Source organism: Galeopterus variegatus, unplaced genomic scaffold (genome assembly GCF_000696425.1).
Source record: "Galeopterus variegatus unplaced genomic scaffold, G_variegatus-3.0.2 Scaffold891, whole genome shotgun sequence".
Classification (NCBI taxonomy): domain Eukaryota; kingdom Metazoa; phylum Chordata; class Mammalia; order Dermoptera; family Cynocephalidae; genus Galeopterus; species Galeopterus variegatus.
The window spans coordinates 33,312-59,586 of NW_007727002.1; the positions used below are offsets into that span (position 1 = coordinate 33,312).

The following is a 26,275-nucleotide window of genomic DNA, read 5'->3' on the forward strand; positions in this document are numbered from 1 at the left end:
CTAGCCTACCTCTATCAACTCAACACTGGTTGAAAGCTCTCAGCATTAGCTGTCTAGGAAAGCCAGCTTTCTATAGTGAGTTTTAGTCTGAGTTAATCACCACTGGTTTAAAAAGCCTGTGCATCTTAGGAACCCAAATCTTTGCAAAATTCTAGGGCAATCCTGCCAAATGCTGGTATCCAGGTTTAGATCTAAGTACTATCTTCAGCACAAAGGCTTCAGGGTGGAGCAGGACAAGGATAAAGAAAGGAGTTCTACACAGAAATGACCTCAACATGAGAGCCATCAGCTTCAAGCATCTGCACAGAGGCCCTATATGAAGTAAGGAAGCAGATAGAGTCTAGAGACATCCATTCCCAAAGATGGCTTCCTGGTTATGCATGGTCACATGGCCAGTCACGGTGGAGCACAGTCCCAATGACCACAGTTTCTCCTAGAAGGCAGTATTTTAAACCATATGTGAGGGTAGCTGAATAGAAACATCCCTATTTGGAAAGAGAATGGCTGTATTCTGACACCCTGGGATTGACTGGCCTCTGTACAGATCAACAAAACAGCCATCTCTGGAACACCCAGTGGTCACCGCAGTCAACAGCCCTGCACTATTCCATTTCCCAAGGGTGTTCCCTTGTCATTCCTGACTGATTCTGGAAGGACATTCAGGGTAAAGAGCTTTCTTTTGTGGAGGATCAACTGTGGTTTCAGTTATGATTCATGACTTGCTCCTTTAACATGTCTGGGCACTCAGATACAATCAATATCTCAGTCTCAATGCAAAAGTCCATCACTGTAAAGGTTTAGAAACTCCATCCAGTACCTATGGTTTTTACTAATTCAACCATGTAGCTCACCCAGTGCAGATCTGAATCAGGGAGGTGGTGTGCGTTTTTATGCTTGTGTCCCTCTGGCACAAATACACTGCCCTGTATTGATACCACATAAAACCCATCACAGTGGACCCCAGAAAGAAATTAAATTTTAAAAGCCACAAGAAGAGGCCCTTCCAAAGAGATTGCTCCAACATGAAAAATAAATACAACAAAAAAGATCTTTAAAAAATCTTATTAATTAAAAAATGTGTTAAATACTGGCTCAAAAATAATACCTGTCCACCAAGTCAGAAGGGGAGACAGCACCCTTCTATGGCAAACAATAAAGCGTTTTTGTCTGAGTTTTCTGTAAGATTTCACAGGATTAGAACAGTTACATACTACAAGGTAGAAAGTTATTATGCTGCCTACTCAAATTTGGATTCCAACTGGATCACAGCTTCTATAAGAAAAATGACCTATAATACCCTTAAAACAAGGGAAAGCATATTCAATAAATAAACAAAACATATACACCCAAATACACCCATAAGATGCCCAAGGGGACCAGCTATATAAAAGCATATGCACGCAATTAACATCTCTCTTACCACCCTCACCCCAGAACACTACCTTTAGTTACTGATTCCATTCACACAAAGAGCATCTCCTAAATCTCAGCTACCTCCCTCAAACAGAACCACAAAACTAATTCGATGACAAGGAGGTATCAGGTCACTACTCTGCTCTCTCTACCTGATGCCAGACCATGTTTAACAGACTTCACCACCACTCCAGGATGAAACATACTTAAATGAAGAAAGAAAAGAAGTATCGAGTTAAGGGAGAACACTACATCAATTTGGTGATACCAAAAAGGGTTTCTATTTGAATTCATTGATATCTGGTGCAAGGATTTTTTTTCCTAATGAGGAAAAAAGTAAAATAGAAACCTACACAAATGAATTTGCTATTAAATATTTTTAAGAATGACATAAAACTGCTATAGAAAAGGGGCTTCTTGGCAGTTTTATACAGTTAATCATCTATTATTCACAACCTATCAAGGTAGAAGGCCAAATTTTACATTTTTCTTCACTACTTCTGTTACCGCAGCAAAAGAAACAAAGTATGGAAGAGAGGGCTGACAGCTAGACATAAAGCCAAACTCTGCTCCCCCAGAGTCATCTTTCATTTCAGCAATAATGCAGCATTTTCAATAGTTTAAAAATAGGTCAGCAAACCATATTTTGCTGGGCAACTGCTTCCCCATAGTGGCCTGACTCAGCATAAAAACACAGTGAGAACAGTCACACAGCTTAAAAGAGCCAAGCACAAACATTCTCACCTACCACATGCTGCTCTTTGGGCAGTGAATATTTCATACTAGATCAAAGCCATGCCATTGCTCACCTCAAGCATGTGTGAACATACCCAACCCAAAAGCCAAAACTCCAGCACCATCTCAAATGACTGCCTGTGCCCATACTGACAAAGAGAGGAGCAGTGCAGCAGCCGCTCCTTGAACACTGGGGATAAGAACAACTACTTCCAAATAAGAACATTCTCTCCTTTAAGTCCTCTTAGCCCTGCAAAGACTGCTGCTCACTTCCTTTCCTCTGGTTCCAATTTACTCCCAGGAAATGGTCAAGCCGGCAAACCTGATCCTTTGGAAGGTGCAATACAATCCCACCCTTAAAGAGTCATCCTGGGATATAAAGCCAGCCAGCCCCCTCCTAGGCACACTCCAGAGCTTCTCACTACATACAAATATTTCAGCAAACTTCTACTAAGCTGTCAGCGACTTTTCTTGAGTCACAGTGATTTGGCACAGAAGAATTATGTTGGCACCAGAGATGTTTTTAGGCAAGAGGAAACTGTATGAAAGAAACATGTTCAGCAACCACACAATTATTTTCACATCACTGAGGAAAGGGGAAGAAAAGGAGGGATGGAGAAGGGAAGAAGGAAAGGAAGGAGAGAGAAAACACAATTTAATAACTGAAATTTGTTAAAATATTGTATAGTTCTGAATTTTCCTTTTTCAGTACCGCAGGTCATATACCCTGAGATCTCAAGCCCAAGAAATAATACAAAATTTCAAGGGAAGCTATAAATTCTTTGGATATAAATAAGGTATTGAGGAATACAGCGTCATGACATAAAGAGCTTTCTCAAAGCTCAAGGTAAAAAAGGGTGAAAGGCATGTAGCTTACAGCCCGTTTAGATTACCAATTCAAAAACAAGGCTTTTAAAACAAAGAAATAAACAGCAAACAATCAAAAAACAACAAACAAATACCTACCAACACTATCAAAACAAAAAAGCCCTAAATATCAATTAAAAATAACATCAACCCAGTAACACTGACAGTACTTTAAAAAATATATCACTGGCAGTTGATCACAAATTTCATATTTTTAAAAACCAGAATCTGCCTAAACACATTGAATGAGCACTGGAGCCCATCTGGTTCTACCCATTTACTGTACTGTGCTATATAAGCTGGTTGGCTGGTTAGTGGTTTTCACATAACATTAAAAAAGAGAGAGAGAGTGCTAGGTACTCTCTCAGAAGGCACAGCTGGCAAACATCATCCAGTGAGTAGGATTAGAGGTATCAGTCAGGTCACAATATTAGTTGGCTTTCACAATTCAAAATGCAGCAAGCAAGCTGCAAGTCCACGCTTCACTGTGAGCAGCAATAACACTTGGTCCACTAAAGAGAAAATACTGGGTGGACAACAGGAGAACTCTGGATCCTTCAGAGGAATCCTAGGTTAAAGGACAAACAAGAGCATTACACATATTTATAAATACTTCTTTTTGCAAACATCCTACCTAAAAGCTACAGAATCTATACTTAATATTTTCTCTTTTTAACCCTCAGTTAAAGAGAGTTAAAGAAGGTTAGAGTTTAATTGAGAATTTATGAGTTTCTACAACGTAAACATCCCTTAGTCTTCTTGATCTAATCTAAGTTCATTAAATCATCTTAATGGCATTAACAGCTACCACTTAGTGCATATTTTGTGGTAGGTCTGCTCTAGTTCTTTATGTGCATTATCTCATTCATCCTTACAACAACCTGTGCGTGAGGCAATACTCCTGCCATTTTACAGATGAAGAATCTGCCGTCTACACAAGTTAACTTGCCCCAGGATATACAGCTATGAAGCAGCAAAACCAGGATATACAGCTATGAAGCAGCAAAACTGGGAATCGAATCCAAGCCTAACTGAATGCAGAGCTCATGCTCTTACCACCACTACCCCCCTCATCAGGAAATGCTTACGAAATGCCTACTAGATGCAAGGCACTGCCATTGTTAGGAGGAAGAGAAAAACAGAAAACAGGAGGCCACAAATATATTCCTAAGCCTGACCCTTGTCTTCCAGAAGAGAAACTAGCTATAGACATAAGACAATACTTGTGAAGTAAATACAATAAATCATATTAGATGTCAACATTTTAGTAGTGGCAATAAGAGTTCAAAGGGAAAAGTAATTATATCTAGCTGGGTTAGCCAGAGAAGGTTTCAAAGAGGAGGTGAGGTTTAGGCTGGGCTTTGAAGAATGGATATGATGTTTTGACTAACTAATGGGCTGAAAATAATGCCCATTAGTAAGTAGGTGCTAAATAAGTTGTTCTCATCTGGGAGTGATTTTGCCTCCTCCCCTCCTCTCCCCACCCCTACAAGGGACATTTGGCAATGTCTGAAGGCATTTTCAGTTGCCACAACTTGAAGAAGGGTGCTCCTGCGTCTACTGGGTAGAGGCCAGAGATGCTGCTAAACATCATGCAATGCCAGGGCAGCTCCCCACAAGAAAGAATTATCTGACCCAAAATGTCAATAGTGCCAAAGTTGAGAAATCCTGTGCTAAATAAAAATCTTTGGGGATTAGCTATTGATAATAATAATAAAATTGCATTATCTTCTTCAAAGAATATTTGTTACTTTTATAAACATCATTATCAAAAAATCTAGGGTTGTATTCACTGTTGTGTAAAAGAAATACATGGTAGGCACCTGGATACGTGGGCTTGGATACTGGAAGAGAGTTCAGACTTAGAAATGCCAATTTGGGGGGCCGGCCCGGTGGTGCACTGTGCTAGTGCGCCGCTTGGGAAGCGCGGCTGCGCTCCCACCGAGGGTTCGGATCCCACATACAGACCGGTTCCCGCTCAGTGAGCGAGGCGTGGGGGCAACACCGAGGGTTGCGATCCCGTTGCCGGTCCTGGTCCGGTACGGGGGTGACACTGAGGGTTGCGATCCGTTGCCGGACACGGGGAAAAAAAAAAAAAAAAAGAAATGCCAATTTGGGAGTAGTTATCCTACAGAGAGCAGAACTGAGCAACAAGTTGCTAAGAGGGGAAAAAAGCAAGAGCAGAGAGTTTAAGATAGAATACTGGGGGGGGAAAAAACCCAGAAAAGTAGAGGGATAGGCAGCCTCTAGTAACAATAGTAAGCCACTGCAGATATGAAAAAGAATGAAAGAGGAAGGAGGAGAACAAGAACAGTGTAGCATAAATGCCTAGGAAGGCATTTCAGGATAAAGTGACCAGGGAGAAAGTAAAGGGAATATGCCATTGCCTGATACAATCAAAGGTCATTCATTATCTGTGGGCCTCTACTTTTCTGAACCACTAACACTTTTGAGAATCTAATAACAACTACATATTCTCTCCCCCAGAAAAATGCACATATGCACCTACATAAACAATTGCATCAACAATACCAGGAACTTTATTGGTCGCCTCAGGAGGCCCACGGATAACAGGTCAAGAATCCCTGCTCTAAAACTTCTTGGTAAAATAATAAAGTGGCTTATTTTTAAAATTCATTTCTTTCTTTCCAAAGTAGAGCTGTCAATATAGAAAGACTTATTATTTCTTGGTTATCTTCAAAATGAAATCACCAAATGTGTAGTTGATATAAAACAATGCATCCTTCAAAAATAACTTATGCTTGGGGCTGGCCCGTGGCTCACTCGGGAGAGTGCGGTGCTGATAACACCAAGGCCCCGGCTTTGGAGCCCGTATAGGGATGGCCGGTTCGCTCACTGGCTGAGCGTGGTGCTGACAACACCAAGTCAAGGGTTAAGATCCCCTTACCGGTCATCTTTTTAAAAGAAAAATTAAAAAATAAAAAATAACTTATGCTTGATTTTGACTGATGGACATATAGATAAAAATATGTACATGCAAATAACTCAAACACTGATCTTGCCTCAATCAGCCCAGCCTAGAAGTCAGAAGCAAAGAGGAAAGAAAAGAGAGTTCAGATAATTAATTCAAGAATAACTAAGAAGACTACACTGAAATCTGATTTTCTAGAAAATAAAGATTTATCCATAAGAATTGGGCTTTTGTTCTTTCTATTGCTGATGTCTCAAACAGTAATTATGCTCATATGTCAGGGGTAAAACAAGCATATCAAACCAGAGGTCATTTCATCTGCCACATGTGCCTTATATAACAAGACCAAGTCTCATGTGGTTCTCTTTAGTAACAACTATTACCACTTGTTAATGCTTTAACAATTACAATGTGCTTCCAAAACATTATTTTGATTGCACTTCATAATAAATCTGTAAAGCAGATGTAACTATTATCCTCATTTTCAGAGGAAGAAAGTTGAGTTCAGAGAGAACGAGTGGTTTTCCTGGGTCAGAGGAATGATGACTGAAAACACACAAATCTTGTGGTCCTTCCAGTGAACCACCTGGCTCCTTCAAGAAAAGCACAGCAATAAAGAAAAATAAAAGAAAAAAAGCAAGTTAAAAAAAAATAGAAAAGCACAGCAGCCTTTTACGCAAGAGCCTGGGACAGTCAGCAGTCCTGGCATTAAATAATCCTCTTTGTCCTAAGTAGCTCAAAAACATGTAGTATGGGTTGATTCCAGGGTACTTCAGCATGAGCTGTTTATCTGGAAAGCTTGAGTGACTGATTAAGGATAAAGTCTACACAGAAAAGGAACATTACTATCCCATGAGCTGTTTTTGGTTTCATAAATTAGTTTACACTTGTCTTTAATTTGCCTCATGGGTGTTTTTTTTTTTTTTTAATTTAATTGAAAAGTACTGATTGTACATATGTATGAGATACAGAGTTATATTTCAATACATGTAACAATGTGCAGTGATCAAATCAGGGTAGTTAGCAAATTCTTCATTGTCAAAATTTATCCTAAGATATTTTACACATGTGTCCTGCCTATCTAAGAACACAGAGACTCTGTGGGTCTGTGTTCATAGCTTCACCCTTAGCACCTGGAACAGTGATGGCAGATGCTCAATAACCATCTGGTGAATGAATTAAAGGGCAAGGACCTGGCCTTGTAATTTTTACATCACTCTGACTACAACTATACTATACTGAGAATTTAAAAAATGTGCTACTGGCTGACTAGATTCAGAAAGAAACTATATTCACTAAGAAGAGAGAATAAGTACAATTAGTACCTTTTTTCCCTTCTTTCTTCCCCTCAGACCATTTCAATTTCGTTGGTGTCATCGTGACAGCTGGAGAGCCAGAAAATAACTGTAACAAGAAAATTTCACAATGGCTTAAATGTTCTAATGTCATCATTCCTATAGACAGACTTTACAAACAAAGGAATTATTTACTTGATCAATTTCAGTGGGAAAAGTTTTACAGAGACTGATGTGTTTGTATCTCATTAATCTTAACTGATTTATTGCTGGCTTAATGAAGTACCCATGCCCAGGATACCCTGAAGGACTACCCCACAGAAAATGCAGGCCCAACGAGGCCTAGCTCAAATGTTACCCGCCCTGTGGAGTCTGCCAGTAAGAATTAACCTCTCCCTCCAGCACTTCCTTACAGAGCAATTGCACTGTATTGGTCATCTGTGCTTGTGACTAGCTATATCTTTCCTGAGCTCAAAATGTGTTTGTTGAATGAACCAATGAAAACCTACAGAAAGAAGACAGTCAGCATAAATGAAAGGATTAATTGAGAAAAAAGCAAAACATACAAACAAAATCCAAAAAACAGTATCTTACTAAATTCATATTTTCTTTCCTGGCTCTCTGTAATTCACCAGTGGCCACAGATTCTGGAGTAGGGTACTTGTTTTTCTTTTCGGACATCACCTGATTTCCCAGGACCTTCCGCTGATTTAGGAAGAGAAAATATTTGATTTATAACATTTAGTACATCTATTTTACAGATACACTGGCCTTCAAAACTACAATTGCCTTATGTTAAAAAAATCACAGCATTCTGATAAATTCTATATGGACCCTCCCAGGCCATATAAGGGAGGCCAAAGCATGTTACCAAAACAACCTGAAATTACTGCCTTTCTTTAAGTGATCACTTTTGCTCCACTTTTAAAAGGGCTGAAATGCTAAAAGATGTGTTGCCTCTGGCAGCTGTTAAAAGAATCCCTTCTCCCCCACCACTAAGGGATACTTAGGCCAGGTCTACTCTAAGACTTTGCTTCCCTGTCATCTCCTCACACAGAATTGGAAAATTTGGAGAAATTCTTAAGAGTTCCTCATATAACCACAAGAGAGTATCGGCCTTCTTGAGAGGGTCACATGACTATACTGACATTCAGAGCAAGACTAAAAGCCTTTCATCTCTTAACAGCTTAGAAGCTGGTGGAACCTATTGCAACAGCTGACAGTGACAATTCTACCATCTTTGGAGAAATGTTTCCATTTTTCCCCCTGGAGAATAAATTTGAATTACAAAAAATAACATATCAAAACTACCACATTAAATTCTACATTATAAGTATCAGCAGCAATATTCAGAATTTTTTTTTTTTCCTTTTTGTCTTTTTCTGTGTCCGGCAACGGATCGCAACCCTCAGTGTCGCGCCCGTACCGGACCGGGACCAGCAACGGGATCGCAACCCTCGGTGTTGAGCGCCCGCACCTCGCTCAGCCAGTGAGTGGGAACCGGTCTGTATGTGGGATCCGAACCCTCGGCGGGAGCGCCACCGCGCTCCCAACGGCACACTGTAGCAGTGCGCCACCGGGCCGGCCCAATATTCAGAATATTCTGAAGCAATAAATTATTTACATGAGGAGAGTTCTAGAGGAAAAAAGTCTAGACAAAAAGGGATCAAACTAAGATAGATTGTCAATTACACCTTAATAAAGCTGAGGGAAAAATAATTTCAATTTTTTAATTTTTAAAAAAGCAGGATAGAAATCAAATATCTAAAATACATAAATGCTGGAAAAATAAAACCAGTACATTCTCTTTTCAAAAGTCCGGTACCACCTCAGAGTAAGCTGAATTGGGGATACCAGGAGCCACAGGACTGGTTGTAAAGCTTCCAGTGAACTTTAAAAAAGATATCTCATTACTCCATTGCAGAACTATTAAGCAAAAAACCTACATCTATTATTAGCTCAATAATCATTTTATTTAAAATAAATACTTTACCCCTCTGCTTTATAAAATTTGCTAATATTTTTGTTTAAAATTGTTGTACTAAAATATTTTATCCTGACCAGAATTATAAGCTCTTCTATAAATTCTAAAGTTTTAAATTCTCTTAGTAAAGAAGTGAGCATCTGCCAAGAGGATACTATATATTTACATTTCAAGCAACAATTAGCAATACACCTAAAGCCAACTGGAGGAGAACAGCTCACTAAGACAGAAAACTATACCCATTTAACTTCAGTTTAAGAAACATTTATTTCACTAACATATAGAGAAACATTTGACTATAACTTTTCTGTTATCAATCATCTCTGTGATAGGAAAGTCACAGGGAATGGCAGGCTTTTCCAATTAAGAAGGAAAAAAAATGGTAAACTAAAATTGTTCATTTTACTAGCAATGTCTAAGCAGGTGAATGCACTTCTAGGGTTCTAGCAAGGGAATTTTTTTAAACTATGATAAAATATATGTAACATAAAATTTATCATTTTAACCATTTTTAAGTTCAGTTTCATTAAGTACATTATCAGCATTGTGCAACCATTACCATCTCCAAAACTTTTTCATCATCCCAAACAGAAACTCCATATCCATTAAATGCTAACTTCCCATTACCTCTATACCCCCAGTGCCTGACAACCACCATTCTACTTTCTGTCTCTATGGATCTGATTATTATAAGAACCTCATATAAGTGAAATCATACATTATCTGCCTTTTTGCAATTAGCCTCCAAGTTTCATCCATGTAGCATATATCAGAATTTCATTTTTTTTTTTTTTTTGGTCCTTTTTGTGACCGGCCGCACCACGCTCAGCCAGTGAGCGCATCGCACCAGCCATCCCTATATAGGATCCGAACCCGCGGCGGGAGCGCCACTGCGCTCCCAGTGCCGCACTCTCCCGAGTGCGCCACGGGCTCAGCCCAGAATTTCCTTCCTTTTTAAGGCTGAATAATATGTATATGCCATTATAAATATATAGCACATTTTGCTTATGCATTTATCTGTTGATGGACACCTGAGTTACTTCTACATTTTGGCTACTATAAATAATTCTGCTATGAATATGGGTGTATGAATATCTCCTTGAGACCCTGCTTTTAATTCTTTGGGATATATACTCAGAAGTGGAATTGCTGGATCATAAAGTAATTCTACTTTTAATTTTTTGGAAAACCACCATACTGTTTTTCACAGAGGCTGTACCATTTTACATTCTCAACAACAGTGCATAAGAGTTCCAATTACTTCACATCTTCATCAACATTTGTTATTTTCTGTTTTGATCACAGCCATCCTAGTGAGTTGTGAAGCTGTATATCATTGTAGTTTTTGATTTACATTTCCCTAACGATTAGTGATGTTGAGCATCTTTTCATGTGTTTCTTGGTCACTTACATATTTTCTTTGGAGAAATGTCTATTTAAAGTCCTTTGCCTTTTTCTCCAATGAGGTTATTTTTTGCTGTCATTGAGTTATAGAAGTTCTTTATATATTCTGGATATTAACCCCTAACCAGATATATGATTTGAAAATATTTTCTTTCATTCCATGGGTTGCCTTTTCCTCTGTTGATAGCACAGGAAATTCTGATGTTAAGCTAGCCTAATAGCTCAGAGGCTACTGGCCCCAGCAGATCAGAATTAAGAGTGAATTCTAGACCTCTATAAATTATAACTAGGACCAAAATTAGGATTAGATGAATTTGCAACTGCTAACAGCTGCAGCTTAAAGAAAAAAAAATCACAAGGTATTTGTTTTTTAGAAAGAAAAATTTTTAATTTTAAGCAAAGGGCTCCTTAATGTTGCTCAATTTATATATCTTAATAATATTAAAAACAATTTTAAAAAGAAAAACAGTAGAACACAGAATAATGTTAGTCTTTAAATTAACCAGAATCTTGCCTTAGTTTTTGCCTGAAAATTTGAACCCCGTAATCAAGTTATCTACTGCCACCTGATGGCAATATTCCTTAACTACAAGTTAAGACAGTCTGAAGACTTATAAATTGAATCTGCAAACATAGTGTTGGGCAACAACAACACAGTATATTTTATATTTGTTTTAAAGACAAGATTTTTAATGAACTTGATACAAGGGAAGAGAATACAACTAATAAAAATACTGAGCTCACAAAAATTTGAGGTACCAAATTTCACTAGAAAAAATTCACTATTGCAAAATCCATTTTTCTAACAATTTCCCTAGTCTCTGTCAACAACCTCACTTCTCCATAGGTTTAGCAAATTGCGTAAAGAAGTGTGTAGCACAAAGCAGACCATGAAGCAAAGAGACTACACTGCTTGGGCACGAGCACTCTGTCCTCAGTTCCAGAAGAAAAGGATCTTCATTTCTTTTACTCTTCACTGCTCAGAGATCCTTCTCTAACTTGAAACACAGCAAAACACTCTGAAAAATAAAAGCTTTTCCAAATTCTATCTTTACCCTCTTACAAATTAAATTTTATAGGATTCCGAGTTTACGCAAAAGAATGTCAGACTGTTAAATTTCCTCATAGTCAATACTGAAAACCACAGCACAGCAATCAATATCTACCTTAATAAGGCCACTAAAGGAGCGTGAACGGGCCCTCTTCTGTACCCGGGAAGTAGATGGTTCTCGCCCAGGTGTTTGGGTCAAAGATTGCTTATTAAACTAAAAGAAAACACAGAGAACATTTTATTAATATTCTCCCATCAAGAGAAAGCATTCTGTGACAAAAAACAGCTAAGTGTAAATACCCAGAGAAGTTCAGGAATAACTGAGTCTGTGCATATATGGATTAGTAGGTTGACACACAAATCACAAAGGCAGAAATGATGCTACCAAAAAGAAGTAAAAATCTGTTAAATTGCTCTTAAGGGTTCTGCACTTCACATTTCTTGAATGTGGAACTGCTATCCTCATTTCACAGATAAGAAAACTGAGACTTGGAGAATCTATGAAATTTGCCTAAGATCTCCAGCTGGTAATCAAGATTTCTTTTTCATAAAGCATCTTGGACTTAGAGAGTTACTGGCACAACCTAAAACAGTCCTTAATTTAACATAAGTTGCATACAAAATTTTTTTTAAGTTACTGAAGGTCTTTAAATGGATGACTATCACAACTGCCTGCAGGATTAGCATCAAAGGAAATACATCAGAATGCAGACTTTTTTTTTGGCAGCTGGCCGGTCTGGGGATCTGAACCCTTGACCTTGGTGTTATCAGCACCATTCTCTAACCAAGTGAGCTAATTGGCCAGCCCTGCAGATTTGTCAATGCTATTAACATCAACTCTCTGTCTGGAGGTATCTAAAGTGTAAAAAGGTATGACCCAAAGCATTGTATAGCCTTATTCACTGCTTTGGTTTCATTTCCCCTCTTAAAAAATAATAATAGGTCCAGCTGGTTAGCTCAGAGCACAGCCTTATAACACCAAGGTCATGGATTCATATCCCCATACCGGCCAGCCACCAAAAAAGAATAATAATATTTAATTCTTCTACCCTTCTGCCTCTTCTAACCATACCTTTAAAATTTCTGAATTTCTGAATAACTGGCTGGCTAGTTAGCTCAGTTGGCTAGAGCGCAGTGTTATAATACCACAGACAAGGGTTCAGATCTCCATACTGAACAGCCACCAAAAAAAAAAATTAAATTTCTGAATTTGTAAATTTTTACCAGTTCTGGTTCTGGAGGTTAAAAACTGACTGTTTTATTTACAGTTATTAAGAGGTTCTCGAAGTTAATCATCTCAGCAGACAGAAAATTTATTTACCTCTAAAGATCTTAGCTAGTAAGTATCCCTCCTGAACATACTGGAACAAGTAAAAACACACCATTCCTGATAAGGTTGACAAAGGTCCAATAAGGTGGGTTCTCTCATAACCAGATGGGGGGCAGCATTAATTAGTAAAATGTTCTGGGAAGCTATTTAGCAATGTGTATGTAGAGCCTTTTAAAAATTCATGTTAAAAAGTACACACAGGGCTGGCCTGTTAGCTCAGTTGGTTAAAGTATAGCCTTGTAACACCAAGGTCCAGGGTTCAGTTCCCTGTATCAGCCAGCTGCCAAAAAAAAAGTACACACCACCTATAAAGTGTTCTTACCAAAAAAAAAAAAAAAAAAGAATTGGAATCAGATCAAAGTCCCTAGAAGTAGATCCTACTACCAATTTATAGCAAATACTGAGAACAGAGAAACATGTTAACACCACAGGGAAGCAAACAGTTAAACCCAGACTGTGAGAAACAATTTGGTTTCTTCCACAAATAAAGTTCAAATAAAGAGAGAGAAAGGGAGAATGTGTGTGTGTCTAAATGCAATGTGGTATCCTAGATTAGATCCTGAAGCAGAATAAGGACATTACTGGAAAAACATAAAATATGGATAAACTCTGGAATGTTAATAATAATGTACCAATGTTAATTTCTTAGTTTTAATAATGTTAACACTAGGAGGAACAGGGTGAAGGGTATGTGGGAACTCTGTACTATCTTTGCAACTTTTCACTAAATCTAAAATTATTTCAAATTTAAAGGTTTATTCAAACAAACTGGCAATATTTTAGGGGGAATAAAAAAGGAAGGGGAGAGAAGAAGGAACCTATGTGTTGTAAGGGACCTAGTAGACATACCAACGACAAAAAAAAAAAAATGCATCCCCTTTGGTCATAACACTTCTAGAAAAGAATCTGCAATGAAAATACTTATGAACAAAAATTGATAGACTAAAATACAACGTAATTCCTCAATATGTCCAACAGTAGGCAAACTGTATATAGATTACATTATATAAGATGGAATATTTTGCAAACATTAAAAATGTTCACAGCCTTTAAATAACATAGAAAATGTTCATTATATGAAGTTAAAAGGGTAGAATATAAAACCAAATACATATTATGATCTTAAGCAAAAGAAAAAAACATGAAATATATATTCATGGAGAGAAACCCTAGAAGAAAATACTCCCAAATGTTACCAGTAGTTATCTATGGATGATTATTATAGGTGATTTTTATTTTCTTCTTTATAATCTTCTGGAGATTTCAATGTTTCTGTAGTAGGTATGTATTATTTTATAATCATAGAGAAAATTAGGAAATAGTAAAATAGTTTCATCAAAAAGATATGGCAGTATCTAAAATGTGTGCAAGGAGTTTGCAGGCATGCATGAGAAAATGCTTATGCTATAACATTTAGGGAAAAAAACAAGAGACAAAAAAATATATAGAATGGGCCGGCCCGGTGGCGCACTGCTACAGTGCGCCGCTTGAGAGCGCGGCGGCGCTCCCGCCGAGGGTTCGGATCCCACATACAGACCGGTTCCCGCTCACTGGCTGAGCGAGGTGCGGGCGCGACACCGAGGGTTGCGATCCCGTTGCCGGTCCCAGTCCGGTACGGGCGTGACACTGAGGGTTGCGATCCATTGCCGGACACGAAAAAAGACAAAAAGGAAAAAAAAAAAAAATATATATATATATATATATATATAGAATGATCATAACTATGTAAAAATATATCCACAGGAAAAAGACCAAAAGAAATGCCCAAAATGTAAACACTGGTGGGAGGGATCATTTATTTTCTTCTTATCCTTCTCTATAATTTCCTGTTTTTCTAAAAAGAGCAAAAATAATGTTTTTTCCTTTCTATTATCAGTGTTCTCATTGAGAGAAGTCATACCTGTCCTACATGAAACTGCTCTTAGTTTCTAGCAAGAATTAAATCATGCGACTGCTCTGAATCTGCAATAATACTCAGCCAATACTCTGTAAAATTCCATTCATAGCACAATTTGCTAGATCTCAAAAAGATCTGGAGGGTTTAAACTTTGGAACAATATATCGTAACTGCTGGTTCTCTCTCAGCAAACTTGGTACATGACTAAAATTAGGGATACTCTAACCACATTTGGATCTTCCCTGTTTAACTATAGAAATCCAAGAGCCTTCACTTCTTTCTCTAGGGTCAATTGTACAGAGATGGCCATTGAAATTCCATAGACAAGCTTGCTTTATTGGCTGAGCCAAAGCTTGGACCAATAAGAGCTGAAAATTAAATGAGATTCTGAACAACATTCCCTAGTGATTCTACAACCACATTCCTAAACTCACTATTTCCCTCCCTTCGGGCACCTGTCTAATAAGCTGCTTCTTCTTTGCTGACTCTGGCATATTGTGAACGTGTTGGAACAGCTCTCTTAGTGCCTCTTCCGTACGCTGCTGGGTCTCCTCCTGATGACAGCAGGAATCTACCAGGTTCCGTTTCTGAGATTTTGCTAGCTGGGAGGACTTAGTATGACATGAAGGCATCAGATCAAGGTCATCCTAAAGAAAATTTGAAAGAAAAGTTAATTAATATATCCCACTGGCTTTGTTTTTGGTTTCCCACAAAAACCTGGAACAACAAGTAGCAAAGTACAAACATGGTATACTCCAATACCCAGAAGCAAGAAAAATCTTAACACTATTATCAGATAAAGAGGAACCTATTGATATAGGTTATATTAATGGCCCACTCCCATGACCCACCCAGAGAACCTAAATGCATTTAGTATATTGCCCAAAAGTTATATTTGTAAAAGAGTTCAGTTTTCAAAGCATCTTTTAATCTCATGTAATTCTCACTGATATTCTATGAGGTAAGCAGAAAAAATATCAGCATTCCCATTTTAGAAGAAAAAACTGAGGTTAAGCTGTGCAAGTTCAAAGTCATCTAGGTAGTAAAGTAACAGACCCACCCTGGAGCCCACAGGCATTGGTCCTTGGCTGGTGTTCTTTCCCACACATGACAACTTAGTGTGGCAATTGCATGGCAGTGGCAGAGAAACAAAAACAACTCTCTAAGAAAAACCACAGTCCAGTTAAATAGCTGAAATCAAACTTTGTTTTCCTAGTCAAACCAAATACTTGCTAAATGACAGGAAGAAACAAACAGGAGCAGAAAAAAATAGCAAAGATGACAGTTTAAGTTTCTAACCAAGACAGACTAAAAATAACTCATCAAAAAGTGCTTGTGAGGTTTTTTTAACTTCTCACTTTTAAAGCTCAATAATCATACATAATCTTCAGTTAATAAGCATCACACATTTTTCCCTATCTAAGCTCATATGGTCTCAAGTCTTAACCATGTGATAGAGTTTTACCATACTACTGAACCTGAAATAAGAATTATATAAAACTGCACTTTTGTTACTGTAAAATATCCAATAAATTTGCTATTTACAGATTGCTTATATCATATGCAATAAGAATACATAAGGACTTTATGAAAAAACTTTAAACATACAGTCTATGCCATCACTCATACGTAGAGGATACCATCCACCAGTGAAGCACCTCTGAAAGCAGACAAGAATACTGTATGTAGGGGCATTTTTATTTCAATATAACTTTCTTCTCAGTCTTCTCAATTCCTAATTACAAAGTAACTAAATAATTTTGAGCTGTAACACTAAAAACTTTATTTTCTGTGGCTTTACTTTGATTTAATATATAGTTTTAAATCTCCCCTAATCTTAACTCTTTCCTTGTTTTGGTTAAGAGAAGTCTCCTATTCTTACCTTCGATGCATGAGTTCTGGAGCCCACATAATGCAATCTAGCACATTCCCGAATATAAGCAGGAGCCTGAGCAGGACATAAAAGAAAACACATTGGTTAGTAGGATCTAAAATTCTTTCAGGCCACAAGGACAGTAGTTCTCAGAATTATTTCACTGGCAGATTATTCTGAAAAAGCTAAGGATCCTCAAAATGCCCTATTCCACAGCTTTCTTCCTCTTGTCACCAAACAGATGTCTCAACAAATCCAACAGGAAACTGTCTGTGAGAAGACACCAATGTAGTTGATGCTGTTTTAAAACCAAATATGGCTTGTATATAAGCAAATGAGCCAAAAACAAAAATATAAACATTTGTAATAATGTTTATATTTGTCAAAAACCACCCCCAAAATCCTTACAAATTACAAGTGGTCTCCTGATAACATTTTAGAATCACTGTATAGAATATACCATTTAGAATGACTTAGGAGTAGAATCCTGTGACAAGTACCTTGATACAGTCCTAGTAAAAGTGTAAAATAATATAACCACTATGGAGAAGAATTTGGCAATTTATCTAATAAAATTATATTTGCATTTGCCCTTTGACCCAGAAATCTCACTTCTGAATCTATCCTGAAGATATAACAACATAAATACAAAACACACTTGCATAAAATTAAAATATTGAACACATAGGGAACTGGCTGAATGAACTTTCATACCCTCATACAATGTAGTACCATGCAGTCATGAAAGAAAGAGAGAAAGAGAGAAAGGAAGAAAGGAAGGAAGGGAGGGAGGAAGAAAGGAGGGAAAAAAGGAATGGAAGAAACACATTATGAACTGAGATGGAAGGATTTCCAGGATCTACTGTTGAGAGAGAAAAGAAAGGTAGAGATAAGTAAACAAGCATACATACATATATTTATTCGTTTGTACAAAAAGAAACACTAAGAGAGAAAACCAGGAAATAAAAAAAATGGTTAGGAAGAGGAATGAGATTTCTTTAAGTATACATTTTACATAGTTCTGACTTTTGAACCATGTAAATATACTACAGATTCAGAAATAAAATTCAAAAGGAAGAAAAAGCAAAGCCTAAAATTGAACATAAACAGGAAAAAAAATGAACATATCCATATATCAAATTGATAACATGAGCACAGAGAAAGGAATTATTTCACACAACTTTTGAAAACTGTACTGTGACTATCCATCCTTAGTGGGATATATTCAAGGTAAAAAGAACTGCGAGGAAATCTTAAACTTCAATCAGCAGGTTTACATAGGCTTATTGTTAGTAGTAACAGTTGTATTATTTTGAAACTAATTTAAGTATATTGTCAAATAAAGCAAATAATACATACAAGTGTTATTAAAATCTTGAATTTACAGTGTAAGAAAAAAAGACATACAAATATAAAGTAAAAGAAGCCAAGAAAAAGTTCTGTAATGTTAAATCTGAATTGGAAGCATTAATAGGAACTTACTCTCTTTTCTTAAAAATTTTTAATCTCCTTCCTTGCCCTCAAAGAGCCTAGAAGCAATGACACCCCAGAAACAATGAGTATACCTAGTGTCACTCAAAGAAACCAGGGCTCCTTGGAAAAACTGACTGACTCCAGATCTGGGGCAGATAAAGTACAAAGTAAGCTTGGGGACATTTTATGCCAGAAAGGAAGCACTCAAAGACTAATAGAGTCACATCAAAAAGACACAGGAGCCAGCTTACAAAGGCTATTAGTGGACAAATTTGGGACAATTTGAATATCAAAATTAATAACTGAAATTGATTAACACTTTGAATAAGTAAAAACCCATGAATCTATACTGATATCCACAAGCAAAGAGAATGAGACAAAGTTCTTCAAAGAATAACATCAGCTGATAAAGATTAAATGACAGAATTAGAAAATCACTATTTTATAATACCCAAGGTAATCACAGATTCCAGCAGGACTATAAATGGATGCTAAAACCATTACATTAGGTTACATCACCCTACATGTTATTTAATAATTGCAAAGGGAAAAATGTACCTTTATAATTAAGAGGTCTGGCAGTTAACATCACTAAGAGTGAGACAATGTAACATTCTATGCATCATAACATGATACAATGTGATGTACTATAATGCAACATAATGTACACAAACATAATCTATGAAATATCTTTGCCAAAAATGCTTAACCTGAATCTAATCAAGACTCTAGACTTAACTTTTAGTTAATAAGAACTACATGGAAGGAGATAGAGGAACAAGTTAAATGACCCTGAGTAAACAATAAGACAAGTTTAGAATGTGGGACATTCTACAACAGTTGACTTGAATGCTTCAACAAATCAAGGACATGAAGAAAAAGCATAATGACTGTTCCAGATTAAAAGTGACATAATCAAAAGCAGTACAAAAACTCTGATTAGCTTATGTTAGAAAAAAAAAGCAGCTATGAAATACATTCTTAGGACAGCTGGGGAAATTTGATTGCGTTCTGAATATTAGATATCTAAAATACTTATTAATTTTCTTAGATGTGATAATGGTACTGTGACTATTAGGAGAATATTCCTATTATTAGAAAATGGATGCTCAAGTATTTAGGAGTGAAGTATAATGTCTGCAATTCACTTTCAGTGGTTCAGCCAAAAAACAGAAAAGTATGAACATATATAGAGAGAGATAAAACAAATATAGCAAAACAGTAAAATTTGTTGAATCTGAAGAAAGTTATATATGAGTATTCACTGTTTTATTCTTTTAACTTTTCTCTATATTTGATAATGTTCATAATAAGGTTTTTAAAAGTCTTGTGACAAATACACTATATATCTACAATTTAATTTTTAACTTGGAAAACCATAAAGCAGAGCTAAGACCAAAAGAAATTTTCTCTAAACAAGAATATGACAAGAATCCACATCACTTATTCTATAAACTTCATTAAAGAAAAAAAAGAAAATACCAACAGTGAAAGGACAGACTCTTCAACAAATGGTGCTGGGAAAACTGGATATTCACATGCAAAAGAATGAAGATGGACCTAATACCATATACAAAAATGAACTCAAAATGGATCAAGGTCCTAAATGTAAGATGTAAAAGCACAAAACTCTTATAAGAAAACATAGGGAAAAAGCTTCATGATATACGATTTGGCAGTGATTTCTTGGATATAACACCAAAGGCACAGGCTACAAAAGAAAAAATAGACAAATTAGACCATGAAAATTTTTAAATTTTATCAAAAGACACTATCAATAGAGTCAAAGGGCAACCCACAGTATGGGAGAAAATATTTGCAAATCATATATCTGACAAGGGATGAATATCTAGAACATAAACAGAACTCTGGAAACTCAATAACAACAACAAAAAAAAACCCAATTCAAAAACAGGCAAAGGGCTTGAATAGACATTTCTCCAAAGAAGATATGCAAATAGCCAATAAACACATGAAAAGATGCTCAACATCACAAATCATTAGAGAAAAACAAATCAAAAGTACAATGAGATACTAATTCATACCCATTATGTTGACTACTATCAAAAAAAACCAAACAAGGCGGGACCCGTGGCTCACTCGGGAGAGTGCAGCGCTGGTAGCACCGAGGCCGCGGGTTCGGACCCTATATAGGAATGGCTGGTGCGCTCACTGGCTGAGCGTGGTGCGGACAACACCATGCGGAGGGTTGCGATCCCCTTACCGGTCAAAAAAACAAAAAACAAACAAACAAACAAAAAACCCAGAAAATAACAAGCATTGGCAAGGATGTGAAGAAACTGAAACCCTTGTGTACTGTTGGTAGGAATGTAAAATGGTACAGCCACTGTGGAAAATAGTATGGAGGTTCCTCAAAAAATTTTAAGAAGTATTACTGGATGATTTGGCAATTCCACTTCTGGGTATATACCTAAAAGAATTGAAAGCAGGGCTTCGAAGAGATATTTATACACCCTCGTTTGTAGCAGCAGTATTCCCAATAATTAAAAAGTGGAAGCAACCCAAGTGTCCATTGACAGATGAATGGGCAAGCAAAATGTGGCATCTACATACAATAGAGTTTTATTCAGCCTTAAAAAGGAAGGAAATTGGGGCGAGCCAGTGGTGCACTCAGGAGGGTGCTGGGAGCCCGGCGGCGCTGGGAGCGCAGTAGCGCTCCCGCCGTGGGTTCGGATCCTATATAGGGATGACCGGTGCGCTCACAGCACTCACTGGCTGAGCGCGGTGCAGCCGGTCTCAAAAAAAGGAAAAAAAAAAAAAAAAAAAAAAAAAAGGAAGGAAATTCTGACATATGCCACAACATGGATGAACCTTGAGGACATTAGGCTAAATGTAAAAAAGGCAGTCACAAAAAGATAAACACTGGGGCCGGCCCCGGTGGCGCACTGGGTAGTGCGCCGCTTGGGAAGCGCGGCGGCGCTCCCGTCCGGGGGTTCGGATCCCACATACAGACCGGTTCCCGCTCACTGGCTGAGCAAGGCGCGGGAGCAACGCCGAGGCTTGCGATCCCATCACCGGTCCCCGGTCCGGTACGGGGGCAGCACTGAGGGTTGCGATCCGTTGCCGCACACGGAAAAAAAAAAAAAAAGATAAACACTGTATAATTCCATTTTATATAAGGTACTTAGAGTAATCAAATTCATTGAGACAGAAAGTAGAACGGGGGCTGCCAGGGGCTGGGGAAAGGGGGGGAATGGAGAGTTGTTTAATCAGTACAGAGTTTCAGGTTTACAAGATGAAAGAATTCTAGAAATGGATCGTGGTGAGTTATACAATATTATAACATTATGAATGTTTTTAATACCACTGAACTGTACACTTAAAAATGGTTAAGATGGTCAACTTTATGTTACATACATTTTACCACAATTGGATGAAAGATACCATTTTAAAAAAAAAAGAAGGAAATTCTGACACATGCCACAACATAGTGAACCTTGAAAATGTTATGGTAAGTGAAATAAGATAACCACAAAAAGACAAAGACTGTACAATTCCACTTATATGAGGTACTTAGTCAGATTCACAGGCACAGAAAGCATAAGTATTTTTCCACGAGAAAAAAAGGAACCAGAACTGGATGATCTTGGAAATTCTCAGCCTCTCCAGATGGCAAAATATGCTAAAATGAAGCAATTCACTCTCGAGAAACCGTACTCTAAAGAAAAGGCCAAGGATGTGACCGCAAAACCTTTTGCTAAAACCTTAGAAACATCAAAGGGTCAGAGTATCCAGTTACAAAGAAGGCCCTTTCAAGAGAGTAAGAGTGTGTGCCTCACTGATCCTCTTGATCAAACCAGAAGGCCTTAAGGAAGCTTTAGGTATTGGCCGTCAGCCTTCTCAACAGGAGGCTAAAGTAGAGAAAGATTTATCTTTAAAAAATTTGTATATATAGCTTTTGTCTAATGGAGTGATTCCCACTGAAATCCATAGAAGACCCACAAAATTATTGAGAAAATTATGTCAGTAGAAACACTGCCTATTTAGACAGAAAGGGACAAAGAATACAAATAAAGGAGGCTGTCACACCCTCAAAATTCTACTGGCAGGAAGTAGGCAGGATAAAACTACTCAGCTGCCAACACATGCTGCCTTTCATGAGAAAGGAAGGATGACTCAGAGGGTAGATTCAATTACCCAGAAGACAGAGCCCTACTCAGCGTCCTATTACTATTCCTCCCACCCTGGTTGTTCCCCCTGGATTTTACCACTATCCATCATTTTGGTTTACAGTCCCAGTCAGGACCTTTCTTACCTAGTCACCTTTACAGCTCTGCTTAGGATTCCACTTTGCTCCCCCTTCCTTGTACTGTTACAACCGACAAAATGCCATCCCTTACCTACCTTAAAAAGTTTCTGGGAGTGTTTAATCATAAAAGCCATCCCATTGTTTAACTTTGTGATATTCTCCTGAAGGTCATTTGCAGTGACCTATTCAGAGGGAAAGAAACCAAACAAAAAGCATTAAGAGCTAGTAAGTAGTACTTACAGATAAGTACCTATCCCTAACAAGGTGCCTCTAATACAATGTTTAAATCTGGAAAGTCTTTTTGGTTCAGCAAGTTTCCACTGGATATGACAAAATCTAGAACAACCATATGTCCCTGAAGTGACCAGGAAATCCTTGAGAACAGATCCTCATTTCCTCATTCTGCCTGGGAACTAGACACGTCAGCAAAGTTGCTAAAGAAAGTCCACTCTAAAATAAAATAAAATTTAATTAAATTAAAAAAAAAAAAAAAAGAAAATCTAGCCTAGGCTTCAAAATGGGCAGGAAGATCAGGATCTGTACCAGCCGTCAAGGACATTGCCTTTTCAGAGAAACTGGAGTTTCTCCAAAGACAAAAGAGAACTATCACCACTTACTGATACCTAAGGTGACATGTGTTCCTTAAAAACAAACTCAATCTGTCATTGATTCCCTTCTCTTGTTTCTCTTGACTCGTTTTTAAGTACTTAGCATCTCTAATATCCCAAAGCCCTAATCCTTAATATCTATCTTAAAATAACATCTATCTGTTTGCTTCATACCAGGACCCCTTAAATACATCTTTCAGTTTACTCACTTTTTCCTTAGGCTTGGTTAGCTGTTTCAAAAATTCCTTCATTATAATGACTGATCTCCTTAATATGGATAAGCTCTGGATTCTCAAAAATCTTTTATAAGTCACTATAACCTATCTACTTTTATTATCTTCCCAACAACCTTGTGAGGTAAGTGGTAAAGCTACTATTATGCCTAGTTTACAGAGGAGGAGCCTAAGCACAGAAAGGGTAAAGGACATAGGTAACATATCTGGTTTGTTGCTTCCTGGCTCCCAATTCCAACATACAGTAAAACCTATATTATAAATGGGCAGGAATATGAGCTATGTGTCTCCAGGTCAAAAATTTGTTTTAAAGACTTTAGATAATTTATTTCTCATGTAAATCACCGAGAAGGCCATGGTCTCAGTAATAAGAAGCACATTCAGCTTTACCCATGGAGACTATATCTACAGGAAATAGAAAAGTGAGACAGGATCATTCTCTGTCATCTCATCTAAAAGCTTGGTGACATTATCCCACAAGATCATACAGTTCTAGTCTAAATTTAAACCATTCAATCTTCAGAAATTAATTTGATTTCCAAAGAAGGCTTTCCTGCTAAGAAAAATTTCATATTGACCAGCCAAAATGAATATTCTAGTTTATTTAGTAGCTATAATTCTCCACTAACCGATTCCACTAATAATTTGCCATGCAAGGGCCTGCCTGTGGCTCACTTGGGAGAGTGCAGTGCTGATAACACCAAGGCCATGGGTTCAGATCCTATGTGGGGATGGCTGGTTCACTCACTGGCTGAGCGTGGTGCTGACAACACCAAGCCAAGGACTAGGATCCCCTTACCTGTCATCTTTAGAAAAATAAAATAATAATAATAATAATAATAATTTGCCATGCAGGTTTATCAGAGACTAATTTATAACTAAGGTTAACAGGAATTGGCCCCCTCAGATTTGATAACTCTTGAAGGAACTAATAAAGTATGTTCCTAACCTCATAAAGCTGAAGACTAGACCTTGGACTCTGGATAACCTCACCACAGTACAGCCAAAGGATGAGGCCCAGCCCCAGAAAACCAAGCAATCTTTACTCTTCCCCTCAACACTCACATTTTTTGGCCACAGAACATGGGGTGCAAACATAAGGGCAAGGTTATAGGCAGACATCTTATTCTTGTCTTGTTTCTTTGCTGTCTGGTACAGGAGATCAAGCAATAACTTCAGCAAGTTACGATTGGGTGGAGGGAGAATGAGGAAGAGCAACTGAAGAGCCTCAATTTGCCGCTCCTTATCTGGTATATTGGTCTTATTTCCTTTACCATCAAACTGCATCAAATCTTGAGGACAAAAGAGATTATTACAAAGGAGGGAGAAAATATCAGCAAGAAAAATAAATACCATTACTATTATCTTCCCCTCAACTGCCATCAAAGAAAGAAGAGAAAAAAAGAATCAGGCATAAACAAAATTCAAAAATTATAGCAAAATATAACAAAATAATGCCAATACAATTCAATAGGATAAAAAATCCAATTTAAAACTGTGGAAAAGATGTGAATAGACATTCCTTTAAAGAAGATATACAAGTGGGCAATAAACATTTGTATGCTCAGTATCATTAGCTAGCAAGACAATGTAAATCAAAACCACAATGAGATACCACTTCACACCTTCTAGGATGGCTATAACCAAAAAGACTGACAATAACGAATGTTGGCAAGAATATACAGAAAATTCAGCCTTCCTACACTGCTGGTGAGAATGCAAAATAGCCACTTTGGAAAACATTTTGGCAGTTCCTCAAAAAGTTAAAAATAGAGTTGTCACATGACCTAGCAATTCCATTCCCAGTCATATACCCAAGAGAAATAAAAACATATGTCCATACATGCCTTTTTGATAATGCCACCCCCTCCACTTTTCCCCACTCAGATATTTTACAGATAAAAGAAAAATGAGAGTGAATTACACTCTGATAACAGGATGATTCCAGTAGTTCCTCACACACAGAGTCAGAATCGTTTCTTCCCTAACAGACTATACAGGTAGTCCCCTGGAAAAGCAGAATCTCAAAGGATACTAGTAACCATTTGGGTATAATTCATACAGACCTGAAAATGATTATACTGTGTTATTTAAGCTGTTTAACCTCAATAATAATTTCAGGTTTAGGAAATGCAGATAATATTTCTAGAAAATGTTCCCTGTCAATATGAAATTGAAAACAAAAATCCCTTCCAGTTATCAACAAGGCATATCAAATGCTACAACTGTGCCATGCCTCAATATGTTCTCAAAGAACAATCAATCACAAGGCAGTGGAGGGAGGATTTCAAATACTGCATTAAATGAATGAACTCTATAGGAAAGCAAACAAAATAAGCATCCTTCATGTTAACACTTGTGAAAAGAATTTATTAATATTTTCCAAATCTTTTTCAAAGATCTAACACTTTTATTTCTCCCCTAAATAATTATAAAATTATATAACATTCTAGTAATATTTACTCATTTGTATCATCTGAATTGCTACTGAAAGTGCTAAGAAAAAACCCAAATCTTATTAGATTTTAAGAATGCAAATCTAGTTTTTTTTTTTAAGTAGTAAAATTATTCAAAAGAAATAAACCTTATATTTATTTTTCTTAAAATTAGAAGAGGAAAAGAAATGCTCAAGGGCAGAAAATAAAATAAATGGAATATGAATTCTGATACCAAGTAGCTTAGAGCCTACAGCAGCATAACAGCTGTGCAATTTAAGAATGAATTCCTGGGCCGGCCCGTGGCTCACTCAGTAGAGTGCGGTGCTGATAACACCAAGGCCACGGGTTCGGATCCTATATAGGGATGGCCGGTTTGCTCACTGGCTGAGCGTGGTGCTGACAACACCAAGTCAAGGGTTGAGATCCCCTTACCGGTCATCTTTAAAAAAAAAATATATATATATATATATCC

General features: G+C 37.3%; 1 protein-coding gene across 2 annotated transcripts in view; it reads right to left on the minus strand.

Moving 5' to 3' along the window:
- Window positions 1-2,706: 2,706 nt before the first annotated feature.
- Window positions 2,707-26,275, minus strand: part of ARHGAP19 (Rho GTPase activating protein 19) — a 57,952-nt gene continuing 34,383 nt past the window's right edge. Inside the window, exons 7-12 of one of the 2 annotated variants that reach the window (XM_008573211.1) lie at window positions 16,791-16,856; window positions 15,364-15,555; window positions 11,797-11,895; window positions 7,837-7,947; window positions 7,273-7,351; window positions 2,707-3,583 (exon numbers count right to left, since the gene is read on the minus strand). In XM_008573211.1, coding sequence (XP_008571433.1) covers window positions 3,573-3,583; window positions 7,273-7,351; window positions 7,837-7,947; window positions 11,797-11,895; window positions 15,364-15,555; window positions 16,791-16,856 — 558 coding nt within the window. In that variant the 3' untranslated portion in view covers window positions 2,707-3,572. The remainder of the gene's footprint in view (window positions 3,584-7,272; window positions 7,352-7,836; window positions 7,948-11,796; window positions 11,896-15,363; window positions 15,556-16,790; window positions 16,857-26,275) is intronic. The other variant, XM_008573212.1, reaches the window with a different exon arrangement.